Genomic DNA, 23860 nt, shown 5'->3' with positions numbered 1-23860 from the left:
CGAATAATCTATCTACGTGGTTTGGACGGCCGCTGGTCGCAAACCGCAAACGAATCATCGTCGGCCTCGAATTACGAATCGACCGATTCGAGGGCTGGAGTGAAGTGTCTCGAATGTGCGCGTCGAATCCTTCGGGAACTCGATACGTCGACACGACTTCTCGTTGAACGTCGTGACGCATCGTTACCTCGCATCGTTCCACTAGGTATACGAGTATTTATCGGTGAGACCCTCGAACGATCCCTTTTGAGAATGGAATTGGAATAGTCGCTTACGAAGTGTCTTAGGTAGGTTGAACATTTCGATATTACGATCCAATTAGCCTCTCTATTCACGGCACAAAGGGAGCCACTTGATTTTGACTCTCGTCAAACATGGTCGCTGATCTGATTCGTCGTGATGGTCAAAAACTCGGCTCAGAGAGAAAGTCGGCTAGGATGAAACTGGGCTAGGATACTTTTCATCCGGGATTACTTACTTGAAAACCGGCCAGCCTGAGAAATACAATGGCGGGACAGGCGGGAGGAGGCGCAGCTCTGAGCAACTCCGCTCCTGCATCGTCCCTACGACCTAATCTCGCCAAAGGACCCTCGTGGACGGCCAGATGTAGCCGGGCGTTGCACAGGCTCAACTCGCGGACGCTCGTGTATCTGAGCAGCTCGGAAAACACCGCCAGACTGTCCGATTCCTGCAACATTCGTCGTATTTTTCTTCTTTTTTACGTTTATTTTGATTAAAATTTGGAGAAATTCAACACATTTGATAGTTAATATTTATGCATTTATAGGAAATTAGAATATAGAATACACGTGTAAAAAAGATACAAAAATCCAGGATAGTTACTTAAATTCTATTTTCTTTAATTGATATTCATAAAAATATAATTATATAGAAGGAATATCGTTTCTTAAAAAATAATTTCTTGACGAAAGTTTAGGAGATATTTAATATAATATAGATAATATAGAAGAAATGACGTAAATCACATTCTTTGAAAACGATTTACATAGTTGAAAAATTTCTTTATTCAAATTTCCAATTGATGAATCAATTTGAAAACTTAAGCAATAAAGAGTTAAAGTTTCTTGAAGAATTAAATCATTAAATACCTTAATTAATTTTCCACATAAAATGAACAACGACTTCCAAATGAATTTTAAATAATTTCGTCAATACCTTATAAATTAAATGACATCGTAAAATAAATTTGCTCGCCTATACTTAAAATTTCAAAAATCTAGATAAAATTTGTTGATACGTTATTAATTAATTTATCGCATTATCGGATTGATCCAACAAATTAACCCTATTTAATTATCCAGAGAATATCTAAGTCACTTCTCGAAGATCCTTTGATCGCTTCGCCCTCCATTATTAATGCGCGTTTCCCGCGCTAAGCGAAGAAAGTGGTTCTCCCTAGCGTCGCGACGTCGAAATCTCTCGCGGTATTACATTATCCCTGCAATGAGACGGGAACAAAGCGACGTGTGCGACGTGGAACAATGGATGGTGGCGAGATTACAGGATCGCGTGCGTCGAAGCTGCATCGATAAAGCCAAAGCTAACAAGGCTACGACTAATCTCGAAATCGAGTTTGCGAATCGAGTTGCGGAGTCGCTTTGCCTCCGTAAACTATTCGTTTGCCTCGAATGGAACGCATAATGCGATCAGTCCACGAAAGTAAGTCCACGAGAGGACCACGAGACCGGAAATGGAAGATGGAAGCCGTAAAATCTCGAGACCGACGATCCTCTCGTTTCCTTTGAAACCTCGACCGCCCGAACTTTCCTCAGGATCTATCCTATACAACGAAATAGCGTAACTCAATTAGAATCGTCACGGATCCGGATAGTTGAGCGACACGATATCGATTTCTCGTTCGAATCGATCACGAGATTCGCAAGCCTCTCATTTTAACTCGCGAGGACCACGCTCTTCCATCGCGATGGAGACGCGGATGTGCGTAACGGAATCGTGATCACCCCTCTGGGATCTCGCGTGATTCGTGGAAACCGGGTACGAAGGAGCGAGAAAGGCAGTTTTGATGGAAAATTGCGTTCCGAATCAGGAGGGAATCGTGGCCACGATTGAAACAATCGACATTCCACCAGAGATTTGGGGTTACGAGCCGAAGTTCGTAACGTTTGTAGATAGAGCTAAAACGGGGTATCGATCAGGAGGAATATTTTATGAAGGTTGCGCTTCAAATACTCGCATATTCGACTCGTCGTTTAAAAATGTTTACTCGATAATCGGAGCAACAAGTAGCCGCGCGTTATTTTAATCGGTCTCTTCTATTTTGCCGCTTTTCGACCGAAATTAATTCTTTCGGCCGCAAAAAAAAGGTGTCATTGTCTTTTTACCACGAAACGTATTACGAGGACGCTTTTTCTCTCTCTTTCTCTCCGTCTCGCAGCTAATCCTTTCGCTATCTTGTCTTTTTTCGTCAGCCAGGTGGTCGGTTTATAGGATTCGAGGTTTTGCGAGGATCGAGATGCCAGGGGAGGTGCGAATTTGAATTTTTTCGGGAGAATTTTTTACCTCACCCCCGATTCCAGAGGCATTCAGCCCTTTTTTCCGCATGAAATAATTTCAACGACGAGGATCGTGTGATTTACGAAGGCAGTTTTCGTGGCCCGGCTTGAATAACGCTGAGAAAATTGGCCAAAATTACGGACGGTGTGGACCAACCAAATGCCGGAGGAATGCACGATTACGATCCTCGCTTCCCGGCGAATGTAATGAACCTTCCTTTATTTTTTTATCGACGCGACAAAGAATTTTTCTCAACTATCTGCAAACGAAGCAGAAAGAAATCTCTCAAGAATGAAACAATCGACGACGAATTAACATATTTTTACACACGACATTTACCTCTTTCTTATAGTTTCTTCTCTATTAACTTTGCAAAGGTTATCCACAAAATTCAGAGCAAACGTTTCGAAACTTCCCGACGACGAAATTAATTATTCCGCGCAAGAACAAATCACCTCCCGTTTTCCGCCCGTCTCTGCGATGTTATTAATGATTAACATCGGTTCTCATACACGAGAAATTGTAACAAACTATCTCGTTTCCACGATTTCAACTTTTGTCTGGAGAATCGGGGCGAAAACATTAGAGAGTTGGAGAGAGGGAGGGATACATGGACGACATCGTTTATTGCGGAGAGAACGATGGCCGACAACCGCGTCGTGTTTGAAAATTGTTTTTCGCCCAGGGGATCGTTGATACTGTGCTCCATGCTACGTGAAACGGTCAGGTCGATGAAAAATACCGGAGTGGCCTTATAAATTCAATGAATCGGCAGCCGTGGCACGATTCTTTTTAAATGGAAATCATCCCGGATCGTGACAGGCCGAACAATAATGTCGCACAGTCGGGGCAGAAGTGGAGTGAGGGAAGAGGGAGGGTGAATGGAGAGAGAGAGAGAGAGAGAAGTGGATCGCTCGAGAGAGTGGAACTCGAACGAGCTGCATTGTTTATAATCATTCTCGTGCGTTAAATTAAATCTGGCCGGGGCTCGTCCCGGCTTCATTGTTTTCCACGCGTGATGTCGTCGTGTCATCGGTAGGATTTTACGGTTACACAATTTATCCTGGATTATTCTGTTGGAATTCTAGTTCTACTCGAGATGTGCGCCTTTCCAGGGAGGAAGCAATTATTACGAATTTGAGAGTGAAAGAGTGTCAAGAATAATATTCTTGATCAACGGAGAATAACTTTTATTCTCAAACGTAGCCAAAAAGTTTTCAGAGTTATTTTCAAATGAACATTGTGTTGCGAGAGTAATACAGTTCTTCATTCAAGAGAGAGCAAATTTACTTTTAAACTACATTTCTTTTCTTTTCTTTTCTTTTTTACTTTACCGTATTCACACCTTTATAAAACGTAGACATTGAATTACGTAAGCTCCTTTTTTTGTTACCTTTAATTTCGCCAAGATGAACTCGAGTTTCGCGAACTTTTAATTTTCCTCTCGCATTTTCTTTGATCGCGGTTCAATCGAGCTGCTGTACTCGATAATAGCGCGGGTTAAGACCGAAGAAAAAGAAGGCGGTATTGTCGCGACGATTGATCCTCGGCCACGTTCTCCTCCAGAGATAATTTCCTTGTTATCGAGGAAATCACCAGGTTGTTTTGAATAAACGTTTCATAGCAATTGGTTTGCATAATGGAACGAGGAGCGACGATATTTCCATGGAAATTTCTCAACGAGGCCCGTAGACGATGGTCAGGATCGTGGAAAAGGATGTTCGGGGTCGCTGGAACATCGGGGATGCCGTGTAATTTATCGCGAGCAATATTACCGGCGACGTTGAGCGGGTTGGAAAACCTCGGGACCATCTAGCCATCGGTGTTTTATGGCTGCCGAGAATCCCATATTTCGGCTTCCACTCTTTGCTCTCGAGAATTTATGTTCGTATCGACGATTATTCCACGGATCGAATGACATGGAATGAATGAAATAAATTTTCGAAATAATTACGATCGAATAATTATTGAACTAATTATTGAAATAATTATTAAACGGCGGATATTTATGAAAAATGTTACATTTCCGAGATAAAACACTGTACTCTGTTGTCAATTTTCGTGTCTCTCTCTTTCTCTCTCTATAATATAATTCTTTTTAATAAGAATTTAAATTTGCATGAACATCCGCAGTGTATGATTCGATTACAAAGTTTTTTAATTAATTCATCGAATTTCAGATAGTTTGCAAATTATCCAGCCTCGTTTGTATCACACGCGGATAATGAACAGGGAAGTGGACGAAGAAGTGTTTCCATGTAATGGCCGGGTCGTTCCGCTCGGTGGGCGATGATCGATTCGTCCACTTAATGCGCCATTTCTCCTGTATTCTATTTCCCCGGGAAATTGGTTACGGAACAATGTAGCTGCTATCGGTGATGCAGCGATGCCTAAAGGGCTGCCAACTCTTGCAGATTTAAGTAAATTGAATCATACGGAGCGAGCGAGTGGCGGAATTTTTAATAAATAGAGAATCCTTTTGGGTCCATTTGCAAATATGCATATATAATCAGTCGTAAAAATATGTATAGAATTCTCTCTGTTTTTAATGACGTAATTTATTAGTTGAATTCGCGAATAACGAAATTCAGAGCATACAGAGACTATATATACATACTTTAGATATTATTAGCTTTATTTTATCGGAATTCTGCCTTTGAATAAATCAAACGTGCGATTTCGTTGATTTCGTAAATTGTTTCTGAGAGAAAAAAAATTTCTCGAAGAGATTAATTAGCTTAATTGATTTCGATATCTTACTAGAATTGTTGGAGTATCCCAATTCGTTTCGTCCATCCCACGCAGCCATTAGCGGTGCTTTCGACAAGAGATGGATTCGAATAAATTGACTGCATCGTCCTCGAGACACATTCTGAATAACGAAGCACCCAGCGAGAACATAAATCTCTCAGGGAACGACGCGTTGGACGTGTTTTTGATGAGGACGGATGAACTGTGATCCGTCTTATGGAAGAAATTTTCATTTACTTCCATTTCGTTTTCTTTCTATTCATGCCGGCTCTATTTTACGTTAGATACATAATTTCATCATGGTGAAACGATAAAGAATAAAATTCAAATCATACCGAGTGAAAAATTTCACTCGAAAGGAAAAACAGGAAATAAGGATAAGCTAAAGAAATAATTTTTCCTTTTTCTTTCGAAATGTACTTATTTTACGAGTACCATGCCGCGACACGTAGACGTATTTCCGGCGATATTATTTTACGGCTGATCATACGGCATTTGAAATATCCTATTTTTCTTCTTCTCATTTGCCCGGTTCGATTCTCCTTCCCAGCGAGAAAGAGGATACGAGACGGTTGTTTTCTTTCTCTTCGTTCTTCTGGTTTTATTACTCCGACTTCTGGTACGTTTGCGACAAGTGGAATGGCGTTTTATACGGAGAAAAGGAACAAAAGAACTCGTTGGTTCGCGAATCGGCAGTGGAAACAAGCTTTAATGTTCAGTCAGTAGAAAAGGAGCGAGTCTTGGTAGACGCCGATCGAATAATTTCTACAAAGGAAATTTTTACGGTATATTAATTCTTTCTTCTCGTTTCACTAGATATCTAGAGACCAACGCGCCAACTTTATTTTCAACTAAAACCAAAACGTTAAGGATCCAATTAAAGTGGAAAAGTTAATATTGTGAAAATTAATGGATCGCTTCGATTTAAGTTTGGTCAGACTGTTAACAGTTTGGCTTTTCGAAAAACAAATATTATCCTCTATTACGATGATTAAAATATACGTTTTTGAATCTGCATTAAAAATGAAATATGTAACGCATAATTTTTTTGTTTGTCAGATCAATATTTTTTTATTTTTAATTATTATATATATTAAACTAACGTGAAAGTGGGTGTATCACGTTCAAACCGAGTTTCTACTTAAACATCTCTCTCAGCAGAAACAACGAGATCATGTTTGAGGGAAATGCGATAAAATAGGTCATCCTGTATTATTCATGAAGACGTTACTGACGACCGAAGTGGCTTGATACGGTAACTGCTCGCTAATTAGGGAAACATGGTGCGCCCACAACTATCTACGATGAGCTTGTAAGCTATTTCCTGTATGTTCGCATTAATTAACAAAGTTGGGAGTCGAAGCAAAGGTAAACAGGATCCGCTGTAAATCGACGACGTAACATTCCTATATTCCTATAGGCAAGATAAAACGTTGATATAATGCGTGGTGATGATTCTCCACGTCGATAAAGCAGTTTTGAGATCGAAGTTTCTATATTGACTCCTTTAGTAATTACCGACCGGTCTCGTAACAAAATCTCGAAGTCACTCTCGTTCTTTATCTCCTCCGTTTTCCACGGTGTTGGCATGGTGTTGGTCGACGTCACGGATAATTAATTACCCACTTTTAGCTTAATCCAAGAGTGCAGCTGGTGGGATTATACCGCGGTCGTGTTCTCTTTCTCCTTTGTCGCTTTTCGACCGCCTTTCCGTGGCCACGACTCGTACTTCACTGGAGACAATGGCTCGTCGCCAACAATGGCTTACGGAGAGATAGAGAAAGGGAAGAAGGTTAAGAGGTTCAATGGAAGAGGTTAGGAAGATATATTTATATCATGTGCTCGAAATATATATACGCGACCGATACCACTGATTAGGTGCGACTACGTGCATCAAATGTTTCGTGAACTAGGAAGCGGAACGAGCAGAGAGGTTAGTTTCGTTTTCTAATTGACGATCGACTTTAATTACCTTTGTCATTGGTTTCGTTTTAACCAAACGATCGATGTTCGTTTTCGTGAAAACATTCGTGAAAGGAATAATTGCTATTGAAGATACTTGTTGCCTTTGACTGGATTTTTATGAGGACTGCTTCAGAAGTTTACCTCTTTGATTTTAGTAAAAATTTCGCATATTGATTTATGTATACAATTTGTCAAAATTTTATTTATAGACGATCAAAAATTAGAAATTATAATTCATGTTATACACAGATTATAATTAGAGTTATAAAATTAATTTGTATATAATAATATTAACATTTGTCTATACAATTTTCCCAAACTTTATTATGCGTATTTTATTTATAACCGATCCGATCATTTACGATTAAAATTTCAATTACTTATATATATTATTTATATATATATATATATACCTTTGCCATCAATTTTCCAAATTTCATCAAAATAGGATCAAAATCACAGTTCTGAAGCAGCCCTCGTTAGTCAAACCTTTCAGAGGTGTTTCATCGATGTGGCACTCGTTGTCGAACGATTCAGAGGCGGAGAAGAACGGGGCAATGGGCAATGAAATTGCAGTAATCGAGGTAGAATTGCGTCGCGTCCCCAGTGGGCCGTGACGTTAATCAAAGCGCGGTGTGAAAATAATGCGCATCAGGGACACCTGTCGCCCCTGTAGCCGCTCGTTTCGAAATCTCGGCGTCATAAATCTGATTAGGCGGCGCGTTTAGGGAGAGCCGGCCCGTGTAATCGTTCGTGGAACGTTCAATTTCGTCCGCGTTTCCGCTGGTTTGCGAGGGAAATCGTTTCGTTCGACGGTGGTCTGGATTTCGACGAAAATTCGGGCGTGAAAATGGGGTGAATTTCCTGTTTGCGGAACACGCGACGCTTCTCGTGCCCGTTTCCGCTTTTGGATCCTTTGTACAGGGCAGGTGCACGATTGGAACGAGGCAGAAAACTCGATGGAATTTCCAGAAGCCCTCCCCGATTTATCTTGCGGTGTTGTTAAAAATTCCAAAAGGAGAATAAGGAGATACCGGCGCAAATGCCGGTGACTTCGGTCCCACGGCTGCGGAAACCGCAGCTTTTTCGATTGATTCTTTTTACGAGCCACCAAGTTACTCTTGGATTTCTTCGTCGGTTTCTTTTTATGGATCCTGGACCGTGTTCGTAACTCTGTTCTGAAACCTCGAAAATGTAACCGAAGAAGCGTATATACGAATATTCGTTTAACGTTGAAACGTTGTTTCGATCGTTTGATCATTTTTAATTTGTTTCTTCGAAAGCAAAATAAAATGGATGGAGGGAAAAGCGCGTGGAAAAATGAAGAAAGGCCGAGTCTTTTGAGAAAATGGAATCCCTTTCGTGAAATTTGACTCGATAACATTCGTGGAGATAAAAACGAAATGTTAAAAATTTTGTATTCAGAAGGGAATCTCACGAGTTCGTATTCCCAAGACTTCAATATTCGCAGAGCGAATATTCTCATCAAGGTGAAAATTTCACGATCTCGAATTCACCTTCAGTCGCCTACACCTTTTTATTAACAGATTTTCACATTTCACGAACGAAAAGGGATAAACCGTTGAAATTATACCGATTCGATTTACTTGGAAAATCGGTTCTCGTTTACGGGAAACGTTCGTTCCGATATAAAGTTTGATCGACGCATGAAATCGAATTTCACGTACATTTTCTACCTTCCAGTTTAAAATGGTAAACGATTTTTCGGCGTTCCTCCGTTATCAAATCGGTGATCGGCGGAATAAAAGAATGTTTGGCGGCGTGTTCGTGGCTGGTATTTCAAATTGAAGAAGGTTTCACCAATGTTGCGCACGCTCCGAGCTTATACTAACTTTTCAGACATTGTTATCGAGACAACTAGTTTGGATTCTGCTCTCTCTCTCTCTCTCTCTGTTTCGTGGGAATTGTTATGCAACTTTGCGTTGCATAGCTTCCAGCTGCTGAGAGGAATATTACCAGGGAGCACTTTCGGAATTGCAAGCCAGCGGGAAACGGGAAAGCTCCAACGATTCTTGCTCGCCGCCCAACCCTTTATTTTTTCTCTCTTGGACTTTTACGGTTTTGCATAGCGTTCATTGCTCGAGAAATACAAATCAGTTCCTTCTGTTTTTAGATAAAATTATCGCTGTAAAAATTGTTACATGATAATAGCCTTCGTCACATAGGATTCGCTCATCTGATCAAAGTTAAATAAGCTACGTTGAATAAAAATAAAAATTTATTAGTCGAAATTTCTATGTCTATAAATAGACTTAATACTAACATAAAAATGAAGAGATAAAAATGAAGAGACCAATTTGCGAATTTATTTCTTTTCCCTGAAGAGACAAATAAATTGGAATATTCTTTTTTTGAATATGCTCGTATAAAGATCAAGAAAGTATAAAGAAATTTGTCAATGATTCTTAATTTTTGTCAATGAATGTACATGTGAACATCGTCTCCTTTTTGCAAAATGTGTATCACATGCTGATCACTCGATAATGATTATAACAATCAATTGAACGACAAATATCAATGATGAATAAAAATCGAATTAAGCACTCACCTCTATTCTAAAGGTCCATCCCTCCAGGCTGAGCAGCTTGAGGGTAGTATTTCTGGCGAGAGCGTGACACAGTAATCTGGAAGGGTGGTCGTCGAGGGCGAGTCTTGGGCTTGCTAGATCCAGAAGTTGAAGGCACGGTGCCTCTGTCAGTGCCAGTACTAATGGCATCACATCCGCCGGTCTGGATGCACCGGCCGCCCTCAGAGCGTCCAAATTGCGCGCCCTTCTGATGGTCTCTCCCAAGCAGCCCGCGTCCAATCCGCCCAGTAAACACTTGGACACGTTCAGGGACCTCAGCTTGCAGTTAGGCTCCCTGGAGCATTGGGCAAATCGTTCTCATATTAGCTCATTGACGTATAATTTGATAAGGCAAAATTGACATTCGAGAGGAGAATTTTGTCGAGGAAGGAGAAAGCGAAGAATTAAATAAAAAAAAAAAAAAGTAAAGAAACGGGGGAAATCTAGATGCGATGAGAAATTGTGTTGAAAAGGGGCGGAGTGAAAGAAAAGAGACTCTTCACCGTATTCAGTGACACAATTGTATTCAAAACCTAACGAGGATCCACTCGAGTATTAATAATGGTATCGGTAATTGGAAGAATCTTGAACTCTCCTCGATACCAGAAGAAATAGAAAATTAGCATAGGAAAAGTGGGGCAATAATAATACGGGAGGGATTGACAAGAGTTTTCGTTACGCGTTCTATCTATTATAATTGAATTCGATCTCTAATTCGGGATTTCAGTTAACCTGACGATATAATATTCCACGAATAACGACGATATAATCGAAAAATCGTTAAAAAAGAAAAATAATAATTTAGCATAATTCGAACGAAAGTTGAACAAATTTACCTGGTTGAAGGTAGAGAAGAGAGCAGACCGGAGAGCAAAGAGACGGAAGGATTTAATCAAAGCAACTGACAAGTCCAGTAATTACGCAAGATCGATGATTATACCGGTTGTAAGGTGGCGAGGATAGCCAGTATCTTTATTAATTGAACGCAGATAGACTTTTAATTAAATCTCGTTCCCGACAGATGAAGGGGCGGAAAAAAAAAAAGAAGAAACGAACGAGGAAATTAAGATTGTTACAAAAATGGAGATCTGAGGTAAACGTAATTACGGGTACGGATAGTGAAATAACGGCGGCCTCGTCTCTGTTTAACGAGATCGATTCCGGGGAGTTGATTATTCGGCGGGTCGCTTGTAAATTGAACAGTCCCTCGATAAATCAGATCACCCATTAACACGTGTTTGCAATCCTTTACGCGATATTTGCTTAATTAACCGATACGTTTCATCATATTGTAAATGTATATATCGATAAAATTGAGTTGTTGAAAGCACGAGAATCGATAAATCCAAATGGAAAGGGACTTCGTTCTACAAAGAATTCTACCCTTCGATTTTAGACTTCGAGTACTCGAAATAACATTGTATTAAAAAATAGAATATCGGAAATTACAAATATCGAAAATAGCAAGTAATGGGAATCGCAGATATTAAAAGTAGAATATTGGATGATCAAGTATCGGTGGTAGAGTATTGAAAATCGCAAGGGTTGGAAAGGACATAGTACGATTGCGAATATTGGAAATCGCAGCTAATAGAAATCAATATTTCAAATTACAGAATTTAAAGCCAGATATCCAAAAATCACAAATTTTTGTTATATAAAATCTCGAATGCTGTTTTACAAAGTACAAGACACCCCTTTTCTTCATCATCCGTCGAAATTTTCATCTATAAGAGGGACGCGTATATATTCGCGTTTTAATACGAATTGAAGAACTCGGATCGTCCGATCGTAAGATCAGAATTGCGGGTCTATTTAACGATATCCACTTCTCGGAGGATATTTACTCGGGCTATTAACGCGATACAATATGGCAGCGACGGGGGTTGCAGCTAATGGCGCGCCTTTAATGGCGCCCGAGGAGTAAATCCGAGTGGGTTGGACGTATCTATCGCGGGGGAAAAAAATATAGCTCGCGAAACGGTACGTGCCGGCCGTGCTTTGAATCTTTCCCCGAGAATAAACATTTTATTCAGACCGTTCACCGGCAGGATAAGCTATTCGGCCAATAAAAGTGATACTTTAAATCAAAGCGCGCGCGCGTATCGGTTCTCTCCTCTCTTCGTTTCAACCGTGTATAATTCTTAAATACGAGGAAACGCTCGTACTTGGTGAAAATAAACGGCCACCGTGGATCGGCCAATGGATCACTTTCACGACGTATTTTCTTTTTTTCTTCCTTCTTGCGCCAATTGATTCAGCTTTTCGAGCACTGCAGTGTGTTCGATAACATTCAGAGGGAACAATGGAACGAGGAGATTTTTAAACGGTTAAAAGGGGGCCGGTTCGCAGCACGGTTGGAACGAGTCTGGGTCGAAATTGGAACGCTTGGTAAATGAAATTTATTCAAATTACGGGGTAATCTTATCCAAACGAAGCTACGAATAATCCGGAATGAAAACTGGAGCCTGGTTGTAAGACAAGAGAAGGGAAGAGAACTCCTCGACGGAGGAGGAGGAGGAGGAGGAGGAAATTTCTGTGGGGTGAGAAAGAGGGGAAGGGAGCAGGAATCGATGGACACACGTAATCCATTGTAACTCGTAAACAAGTTAATTGCACGCCAACTCGGAACTTGCTGTCCTCTCGCAGTTTCCTTTCAACTCCGTTCAAAGAAGATTGTCCGAAGTTCTCCGGATTCGCGTACATCCAATACGACCGACGCCGTTAACGACGTTAACCGTGCCGCGTTTCGTGCGATACATTTCCGTCTCCTGTCCGTTTCCTCTTCCTCCATCGAATCCATGGAAACGAATCGAACTTCGTTACGAATTCAAATTTCGATCGGGCTTCGTAACGAATACATACGCGTTCGAACGAATTTCGAAAAATTGGAACAAGAGTGATTTTCTTTCTTTTTTTTAAATCCAAATGTAAAAGAAAGAAGAATTATTATTTCGTCTTTTAAGTTGGTTTGAGTTATTTTTTTTTTTTTTTTTTTTTTACACGCTTTTTTCGTCACGGTACCAGTCGTCTCACTCGCAGTCGCAGAATTCTTCGAGTAACTCTTTGAGCTCGCCACGCTCGAGTTATAGCGAATCGGAAATGCGGGAGGCACACGCGAAAGGACGTTTGCTACACGCGCGTATGAATGGGTTGACGATATTTTTAATTAAAAACACAGAGCGGACCGTCAGACGAGTAAATTGGACCTCGCCGGGAAAAATATTTCCGAGATTATTTCTCCGTGCTTCTGCAGCGACTCGTTTGCCTTTTGAAAAATATATACATTTTCGTTAAATTCCATCGCCCACCTTTGTACACGATTGGAAATCATCGAACCGTGTATTAACGCCGATAAATACTATGGCGTTACAATATTATTGGCGTGAAATTTATATTCGAATAATTTTGAAAAAAAGAAAAAAAAAAAAAAAATAATTGAAATACTTGTCAATTTTCTTCCACAAATGTTATAAAAATTCATTTTTAACGAGAGAGATTAAAAACGATGGAATTTTTCCTCGATCTTCGCCAAAATTTTTACAAATTCTAACAAATAATCGATATCGACAAATTGGCGTTAATTACGTTTGAACAATTTTTAAAAAGAATTGCGAGACAAAAACGTCGGATAAATCTTCAGGGAGCGTGGAGACACAACGAAACAAAAAATTCCATGGGGTCGCTGTTATAATCTTCAAAAAAAGAAAAAAGTCACGCTGACAAAGGGAAAGAACAAAGGGAGCAAGCAGGGGTGTAAATTATTTCTCGCGTTTCAGGGTTGACGCGTGATAGTTTGTTCGTAAATGGAGAAACAATGAGCCTAAGGGCACACCCGGTCGACTTCCGTTTCGCCGCGTGTTCCGACGCGGCGCGTATCGCGCGCGCTCGTAAACGGATTCATAAAGGGTGAGGAGGAGTGCTTTCTTTTCTGGCTGCCTTTTCATCAACCAAGCCACGGAACAAATGGTCCAGACCGCGGCCAATAATGGAAAAACACGGACACGCCGCCTGTCATCCCTTTTTTCTTTTTTTTTTTACAACCATCTCAACCGACATTTTTATTATCCCGCTTCCTCGCTTCCTACTTCCTCTTTTTTACGATCCCGTGTTCAAATCTCGATGACACGCGCGAAATCCGAAGCGTTCGATTGTTGTTCTTTGACAGGAACCCTTCGCTTCTTTATAGAGAAGAACGTCTGTCGTTTAGAAAACCACTTCTGTAATATCGAATTTATAATTTATGAAACTATATGATGTGATTGTATGGGATATATAATCGTTCGATATTGTTGAAATTATCTCATTCACGTTTCGAAAATCGGTTTTCTAGATTTTTTTTTTTTTCTTTCTTTCTTCATACAGCGTGGAGAAAATATTAATCCTCTAGTTATTATTTACACTACAGTTATTAAATTACATTAGAAAAATTCAACGAATCAAGATAACTCTGGATCTGAATTTTATCGCGTGTTCGCGAATTGTTGTTTAAATCGTACGATATTTGATACCACTCGTAATCAGAGATAGAAATAATAACCGTGTAATACTAAAAATTATATCGTTATAACGAGATTAAACTGGGAGATTAAAAAATACTGGTGGGTTTAAAAATTTCTCGTCGTCTGTAACACGGCAGTTTCCCGCGGGCATGCTCGATATTCGAAAAATCTTTGGTATCCGGTTTATAACGTTGCGCAAGGAAAACTGGCGACCGCGAGATTATTCGACGCGGTAACACCGCGGGAATTCCCATGAAATTTCCTCTCGCAGCTGGCCTGTTCGAATTATGATGCGAAACGTAGATGAAAGAATTCCATTGCGGGCCATGTAATGGAAATGCAAAGGCTGAAAGGGATTTTTGCGTGGTCGCATGTGCGTGAACAATGGACGATATCCAGGTGACGTGCAGGTGAGACTTGAAATTAACGCCCGACACGACGAATGCCGTGGGCAGGTGACAGAATTTTATTTTGAAATTCCATGGTCTCGATAAAACTCCATAAAGTTCCAACCAACACCGAGAACAGACGTACGAGACAATCCTTTGTCTCTCGATCGATTATTCCACCTTGTCTATTGTTCCCAATTCTGAGAGACGGTATTTTTTAGGAAATTTTTAGTAAGAAAAAAAAAAGAAAAAATTTTCATCAGAAGAATAGAGGAAAAGAACTTTTCCGATTCGACGATCGTTTTGCAAGAACGATGTTGACGAAATCTATTTTTCGACATACTTCAAATTTCACGTCTAACAATCGTTCATCCTGAAAGGTGGCGCGCCCCCTTCGCGGAAACTTTCCAAGAAGTTCTTATAATTTCTTGAATGGCCACTCTCCACCGTCTCTTTAATTTCCATAACTCATTTACCGGATGTTCGAGAACCAATCTCGAAAACTTTCTTCAAGAGAACTCGTTGCAGCGGTTTCTATCACGGCCTACAAACTTGTCCGATGATTGGGACTCAACTAACTATTTCCACCAATTTTCGGCTAAATGAAAACTGTAAAATATATTTTCCTTTTGCTCAAGTATTAATAACCCCAAAATAATAATCCTTTTCGAAACTATCAAACGTGACGCCACGTTTCAAACTAAATTCCATCTTTTTTTAAAAATATAATTCACTCAACAATGATTTAGAAACCATTTCACATAAAATAAAATACATCGTATTCATCATCACATGATATAAAAATATAACAGCGTTAATTCTGAATCTTACAGCGTTAGTGATACAAAATCAAGCGAGCTTGTGATCCATCTCGTGGATCACACGATACGTAATCCTCACCTGATGGCGTTGAAGATCTCGTGGAAGCCAGTTCCTTGATGGCTGCTGACGTCGCAAGTGGGTAACGGGTGCAGAAGCGGCAACCGATGACAAAGTACGCTATCGCTGTTCCTCTTGCTGCTTCCGTTACTGTCTCTGTCCCTGTCGTTCTGCGGCAGCGGTCCGTTTCCGGTGGCGGGCGCGGGACCAAGGCCAAGCCCGAGGGGAAGCCGCGGAAGGGTGGCTGGCCTCGTTAAGCTGCCGTAGGCTGCCAATGCACCCCTGGGCAGGGACGAGTAACACCGATTTAAGGGTAGCGTGCCAAGGGTACTGGACGCGCATCCGCTGCTTCCGGATCCGGACCCCGAACCTGCGACGCAATTGTATGAATCTTCTTAGCATGAATCGAATTAATCGTTTTAAATTTCTCGTCGAAGTAGAGAATTTTATATCATTTAAAAATTTGGATAAATATTTTTGGAATAAGAGGAGATTAAAGAGAATTGAAATTTTTAGTAACAAGGACTGCATATTTCTTTGTATTTTTTCCAGATTTTTCCAGGAATGTAGGTATTCGTGTTTAAAATTTAACGTTTAAAAATTAGGAAAAATTAAAATCGCTGTAATTCCGAAGATAGCAATTCTTGGTTAATGGACCAATAATCGTTAAAACTGTGGAATCTTGTACTTTAAAACTTCATCTCTTTCATTTATCCCGATACGACTTCCGGTTCTTGAGATATTGTCCGGTAAAAAAAAAAAAAGGGTAATTTTTAATCGTTGTAACTTCGAGGATAATTAATCCTTCCAATGAATTATTGGAACGATTAAAGAAATCGTATCCTTTAAAACATTTCTTGATTTATCTCGATACAACTTTCTGTTCCTGAGATATCATTGTGTAAAGAAAAAGATAATTTTTTAAATCCTTTGCTATCTTTGTTCTTGGATCTCACTGATCTGTCCAAGTATCAGAATTCTTGGAAGATTTCATAATATTCCGTACTATGTTAAACGCTATGAAAGCTTTGAGCCCTTATATATCAAAAAATAACTTCAATGATACGATTTCCTCCATTTCCCGAATAGATTTTGATCTATAATAAAATTTTAATATATTCCGCTCACGTTTTTCATATAAAAAAAGCTCGAAATGTTGTTCCAATATTGCTGAGATGTAAAGTATACAATCGCATTCAACATCAATATTTTACATGTTATACAACACATTTTTCATAATCCGGACGACAATTTTAATAAATGCGTGGTTTTCAAGTGTCTCTGACGTGTGTGTGATATTACAATCCTCCGGAATCGGGACATCCGTCCGTTTCCACCTTAAATTTCAGCCTTCAAAGCGATGCTGAAATAATTTGTACTTAAATTAGTCTCGCGAGAAAACTCGTAAGATTGCGTGACTCTGCATAAAGTCCTCGCGACGACTGGATTAAACGAGACACATTGGGTGTTTAAGCGAGTTCTGGCCCGAGTTTACTGCCAGTAAAGCTTCTGGCCCCGTGGAATTAATATAAACGAAGCGTATAAGCGAGAAGGGTAACGTTGGTTGGCTACTGTATTGCCGGTCCGTAAAGTAAGCGACAGACTCGAATCCGGACAGGAAGTGGTTACGAAGGGAACTTTATTAAGGGCTCTCCTCCTCCTTCTCCTCCTCCTCCTCCTCCTCCTCCTCCTCCTCCTCTGCCTCGTGCTCGAACGCTTCGTAAGATAATGGCTTCAATGACGAACGATGCGTCACACGAGTGCAATGCACTGCTAAATAAACCGCGATGCAAGTGTGACGTGAATTATTAGGAAGAGGCATCGACCGATTTCGCCGGACTTATGCGCCGCTTCTTTTCTAAATTTATTAAAGTTTCAGCTTCTGGAGAGGGAATATCAATGAAAATAATTAATTCTAATGTTTCGTTGTATTATTTTTCAGATTGAGAACACTTGCAGCATCTCGCTCGCATTCTTGTGGATTTCCGTGGATCCAGCCGCGCACATATGTTAGCATCGCGAGTTGCAGTGTTGGTAATAAAAGTATATTCCGGTTTATATAAGCGGTCGGACGTGTGTTTTACGGCAACCTCATCCCGCTGATCGTATTATCACGAATGGTGGAGAAACTTTATCGCGAACGAGATACAGCAACAGCTCGTGCTCGGAAAAAATATAAAACGTTTTACGAGCAAGTTATGCAGGAAAAACCCGCATCTCGAAAGAATTTATAAAGTCTGCGTCGAGTGATAAAATTTTACAGAATTTGCAGGTAATATCTCGAAAGTCTCGATAAGGATCCGAATCTCGATGCGATACGACTGAACGCGTTTCTAAAGGGAAGATTCTACGTTTAATCTCGTCAAAGACGAGCGTCGAGAGATGGAATCGTAGCCGTGCGTGAAATTACTAAATTCCTCTTTGAACTCTTGTTCGAAAACCAAGATCTCCAAGACAGGTATCTCGATACTTTGATTAATTCTTCTTCATTTAAGAAATACGATAATTTTCAACAAATCGAATTAGGAGTTATATTGGGGATTAGAATTTTACAGAAATTTGCCCATTACCCGATATTTAATTGGCTCGAGAATAACTGAAAATCGCGGCAATATTTCCCTTTATGAGTGTTCTGTTTGGCGCGGGCCGAAGGGAAATGAAAAGCGCCGCTTCGAGCCAGGAAATGAAACTCGTCGCTAGGGAAACTTCTAGCTAGGAATTGCCGCAACTGTCATCCTCGACTATCGCTCCACGGTGGAACAATTAGCAACGACAGGGGCGGTAAGTAGCCCGGGCAATAAGCAACCGCGAAACGCCCATGGGATTCGTTACTCTTTTAACACTTTGCGAGCGAACGTTGTGCGCTGGATCATTCGTACGACCATTTGAACCGGCTCTCAGGAAAGCTAAATGGGTTGGTATATTTTCGAGACGTCAAATGAATTCGTAACGAAGCTTTAGACAAATATTATTCGAAGTCCGATCTTATTATTATTTCCATTTTTCGATTCTGTTCTGGGGGAAAAATTAATTTTTCCTACTATTCGTACGGGTTTTGCTAATTTTACTTAACACATTCGATACTGAATGATATCGAAATGGAATATGGCAGATTTTCGATTCTGTTCTGAGGAAAAAATTAATTTTTCCTACAATTCGTACGGGTTTTGCTAATTTTACTTAACACATTCGATATTGGATGATATCGAAATATGGCAGAAAGTAATATAAAAAATTTGTCAGATATCCAGGCTTTTCGTTCGCATAAATGTTCGCACTGGTATCGGTTTTACAATTTTGTGCTTATCAAAAATCTATCAGGGAATTTATTTCGATTATTGACGTCGCAGTGAACGTGTTAAAAAATGTTTAAAGAATCTCAAACGGGGAAACGTTTCAGGGAAACAGTTATCGATCAAGTTAACACTCTCGTTCCCCTTCAAAGAGAATTCTTCTTGTTCACGCATGACAAAACTATCGACGTACACACGTACGTACGTGTCGCAAGACATACCGTTTCTTTCTCTTCCACGATCCATGATCCACAATCTAAATCTGGAGGCAACCATCTTTTTTGCAAGATTTTCCAGGATGGCAGTACCCGTTTAGCCAGAAAGACACCTTTTTACCTCTTGACGAATCGTTTTAACACGGCGACAATCGCCGAGCTCGTATCGAGCTCGCTGTTTTTATCGCGAAAGGAACGACGACGAATTTACGTTGGCTCGTACGCCAAACCGTACCCTCCTCCCCCTCCGTGCAAAAACCATTTCCCGTTCCAAAGCATCGTAATGGCCGTTTCCATCGGCCACGGTACATTGGATACGGAACGTTCCTCCCTCGTTCAGAGCCGATTTAATTCCGCTTCGAATCTCCTAGGCACGATCGAATCCGCTCGAATACTCATTTCTCGGGAGTTCGTTTAAACCCCACTCGTTCCTCCTAGATAGACTTATTATTTCAGGGAACCGATTCCTATTTCTATTCCAGATCCTCGTTCCCTTATTTTCTTTTCTTAATTTCCTTCTTCTTCTCTTTTTTTTTTGTTTTGTATTATCTCTTGTTTCGTACGCGTTGTTTCATATTCCCTTTATTAAGCTCGATTTTTAAAAAAAAAGAAATTAGAAGATATTTCCCATCAAAAGGGAAATTATTAAAGAAACCTTTGCTTCGGAACCCCTTTCGTTATCGATGCGCCAAGAAAAATGGAACGTGGAACGTTTTGAATAATCGAACGCGAGGAGAAACGAGCTCGGTTAGGTTTCACAGGTCGACAACGTTCTCGGCTGTCTTTACTCGAGTTTTTTTCTTTCCTTTTTTTTTTTTTTTTTTTTTTTTGCGCGCGCTCGTCTCCGGTTACGCGCGTTCGAGACGCGTGCAGACGCGGATACGGTCGCGTGTCCGTCGCATGGATTAATTACACTTATGGAGAGAACCCGTTGAAATTGCGCGAGAATCAGTCGCCGCACACGAATCTGAGATGGTCGAGGATGAAAAGTAAATCGAAACTGGAATCGAAACAGATCGTTGACAGGTTTTCTCAGAAGAGAATACGAAAGAGAAGTGTTGCGTAACGACACTTTCGCTCGAGTGAATATTCCACTATGTCGATAAAGCGGAATAAAAGAGGATAGAAGTAACAACCGTAATCCGATACGGTTACACTTTTAAAAGACCGAGTCTAGCCACTAAAAGAAACAAAAGAAGCAAAAGAAAAAGAAAGAAAGAAAAACCTAGTCACGACGAAATAGATAGACAATGAGTCCTTTTCGCGTTATTTCGAGTTGAAAAATGAAAGCATAGCTCGAGTCGACTCGATAAGTTTGAGGACAAGTCTCGTTAAAAGAAGAAGCCGTGTCGTTTCCAGTATCGTTCCAGATCAAACAGAAGCGTTTAATATAATACGTTGTGAAGGAGTCGCGAGAGCAAACATCCAACTATCCTTAACGCGAGGGATGCAGTAACGGTTCGCTGTTGTTCTTCGACGATGTCGAGTGTTAACTGTTCCGAGTAGCCTCAAGTTCTTCGAGTTACCAACTGTTTATAGTATAGCTGGTAGCCCAGCCAGGATCGATCCGCAGCGAATTCGTTACGTTGGAAGAGGTCACGTTTTCCCGATAACGGTGGTGCTTTATTAACTTTTCGAGTTTCGTTTCGCGTTTAATATATTCGAAGGATCGTAAATCTACCCTCCCCTCCTCCTCCTCCTCCCCTCTTTCTCTCCGCTCGAGAGATAGACTGGAATTTCTCGCTGGACAATCGAAAGTTGCGAATCCATTGCGATCTGCAGAACACAGTTTTCAACTTTTCGGACTTGAGAAAGTCGCAGAAAGCGATGGACCAGGTGGAGGAGGGGGGGAGATCCGATTTCCAAGTGGAGTAGCAGTGCGCTTTCCGCGGGGCGTCGCCACTATTTCACTAAATAACCACTTAAGACGGATAATGGAGGCACACGCGCGTATTAAGGGCTTCCATTCCAGCCAGGGGAGGGGAGGGAAACTGGAGCTTGACCCAAATTATCAAAGAACATTACGGGTTCCCGTTGCATCTAAATTCATTCGCGCGCTCGTGCCGCGCTGAACAAGCGGAACGGCAAAGAGAATAATAAACGGGCCGGAGCGCATCTTCTTCTCCCATCCGCCGGGCGAGTCTCATTCTTTCCCTCTCGGATTTCATTAAAGAAGTGGAGAGAATAGGTCGCCGCGACCCGGCCAGGATAATTACGTAATTCGTTAAAAAAAGAGGAAGGGAGGAAAATTTAGACGAAGACCTTTTGGGGGGAACAAAGGCGAAATATTTTTTTCCTGCGATTTATAATTTTTTCTCGCCTTTTCGTGATTAGTGAGAAATTATTATTTCTCTGCAATTATCGACGACGAAGAGATTCAATTTCTTCGAATCGATTTCGTTCTTGCTCGAAGCGAATTACGTTTCATACCATTTCCCATTGAAGGAAACCAATGGTCACTATCCCTACGTAGACCAGAGTTTTGCAAAGATCTATTTTCCGATCGGATCGATCGAGAACCAGACTTTTCTAATCACGTTACGAAAAAATCTTCCCTAATACGAGTCGATCGATCCTCTGTAACGTACGAGTAGAGAAATACGAGTAGAAATCTGGAAGTGGTCGCAGGGACTCGGGGAACTTTAGCTTTCGATCTTATTGGATTAACCATTGACAATTTTATCCGGATAAGAGAGGAAGGAGAGATTTCGAAATTCGTCGATCCTTGGACTCGTCGACAAATAGTTTTCTTCTTCTTCTTCTTCTTTTTTCCGCAGAGATACAAATTATTCTTAAATATTTTACAGCTCACGTAGCGGGATCTTTCTCGTTCGTTGCCTGTTATCGGGCGTTAGAGCATCGAGTTAGGGAACCGGGACAGAAGCGGATTGATTAGAATCCCGTAACGGAGGCAAATAGGCGTGCTCGGCTCGAGGCCAGCCTTTATTGAGATCCAAGAGAGAGAGAGAGAGAGAGAGATTGGCGCTCGCTTGGTGCGGACGTGCCCGCCGGCGATTCGCTCCTCTCGTTCGAAGAGGAAAGACCTGGAAAGGAAGGAAGAAGGTTGATACTTGTGCGGATATACATGCACACAAGTGCAATTTTGAATCGGAAGGGAATTCTCGAAGGGAGCTCGGGGTTAATCGTGTCTGGAATCGCTGTGAGAACGGTTGATAAAAACGGTTGATATCGCGATGTTTCAGAATTGCAAGCTGAAATTGTTCATCCGGAGGGATAGATAGATAGATAGAGAGAGAGAGAGAGAGAGAGAGAATTGGAAAATGAATGGATTGTGAACACGCGAGATGGTTTATGTAACGGAGATTGGATTATCATAATTGTCTCTGAACCGCGGGATAGAATTATGCAATATCATTTACCAAGATTTCTGGTGGGTATCTGATTATTATCGGGGATCGATTGGCTTTTACGAGAATGGATTCGAAAGCTAGTCGTCGTATTGAAATTGCATCGCAATTTGCGTCCATCGCTTCCAATTTTTCCACCGCTTGAAAACAAGATTTTCTCTCACGAGTTTCGATTATTTTTTTTTTTTCTTTTATATACATATATATATATATTTTGACGAGTACACGAGCGATCGTTCAGCTGGAAATGATATGCACAGATTCCTTTTGGATAGCAAAACGGGGCAAAACGAATATTTTCTCTTCGGTGAACCGTTTCGGTGTCGTTTCTCGGCGTCACGCGTATTTTCCCATTCGCATCCGGTTCCGTAGCTATCGAAAAAGAGGGAGGGGAAGAAAAGGATAAATCGATGAATCCTCTGGAGAAGCCGCCGAGCGAAAGATTTGATTTGTCTATGGGGTTGGTTATAGACACGGCGTCGCCGCCTCGGGAAAAAGATTGCCTTCGATTCGATGCTGGAAGAGGTGGAGAGGAGGGAACGGAGGGATCTTGAGGGACTGCTTTCAGACCAGTCAGAAGTAAACTCGATCTTCCTGTTATCCGTTTAAAGAAAATGGGGGAATGATCGAAAGACTTGGAGTGTCTTCGAATGAAAAAAGATTCCTTCCTTCGACTCGTTCGAAACCTTTACCTTTTCGTCGAAATTCTACGATACGAACTACTATATATACTATACCACGACTCGCAATGGAGGAAGAAACACAACTACGCAACCACTGTTCAAGGCGATCTCCTTCGAGAGACGATCGATCGATAATTTCCTCGAGATCTCGTTTTCTTCGTCGTCGAGACGAAGACAGGAGCGTTCTATCCTGGCGACGAGAGGGTTGCCCTAGGTTGTTTGTAATTGCCGTAGCTACGAACGAGTAACACACCAGGAGCAGACCGTGTACACGGTCGGGTGTTTGCCGATACATCGGTCGTGACGATAACATCAACCGCGAGACGAGCGTTTGTCTGGGGCAACGAGACACGAGATAGGTGGCGAGAATCGTTGTGCTTCCAAGCCGAATGTTTGCTCTATGCGTTTATCGCGGGATTATGCGAGGAATTACGGAGAAGTAAATCGTGAGAGAACGGATGCAGCGTAGATTTTTCACGGATATTTGATATCCGCGTAGATGAATTTGCGAGATCGAGTATGTGAAATTTAAAATTTTTTTTATCCTTCCAGTCTTATCTATAGATTCTTATCACCGAAGATTATCTTACGTATATAACTTCACGATCTATCGATACGATTCAGAGAACAATTCAATAATGCAAAGTGAAATCTATGTATCTATTCTTGCGGATCTTCGAAGCACGAGCAACT

At 41.0% G+C, this 23860-nt stretch overlaps 1 protein-coding gene across 6 annotated transcripts in view; it reads right to left on the bottom strand.

Annotated features, from left to right (window-relative positions):
- LOC122714666 overlaps nucleotides 1-23860 on the bottom strand; it is a 172584-nt gene that overhangs the window by 2672 nt on the left and 146052 nt on the right. For all 6 annotated transcript variants that reach the window (XM_043936204.1, XM_043936205.1, XM_043936207.1 and 3 more), the window contains 3 exons: nucleotides 15630-15978; nucleotides 9821-10133; nucleotides 479-688 (listed from right to left, as the gene is read on the bottom strand). In XM_043936204.1, coding sequence (XP_043792139.1) covers nucleotides 479-688; nucleotides 9821-10133; nucleotides 15630-15978 — 872 coding nt within the window. The remainder of the gene's footprint in view (nucleotides 1-478; nucleotides 689-9820; nucleotides 10134-15629; nucleotides 15979-23860) is intronic.

The sequence above is a fragment of the Apis laboriosa genome, unplaced genomic scaffold, assembly GCF_014066325.1.
Source record: "Apis laboriosa isolate Shangri-la unplaced genomic scaffold, ASM1406632v1 scaffold34_cov151, whole genome shotgun sequence".
Lineage (NCBI taxonomy): Eukaryota > Metazoa > Arthropoda > Insecta > Hymenoptera > Apidae > Apis > Apis laboriosa.
Note: the sequence above shows the minus strand (reverse complement) of the source record. Positions and strands in the feature narration are given on the sequence as shown.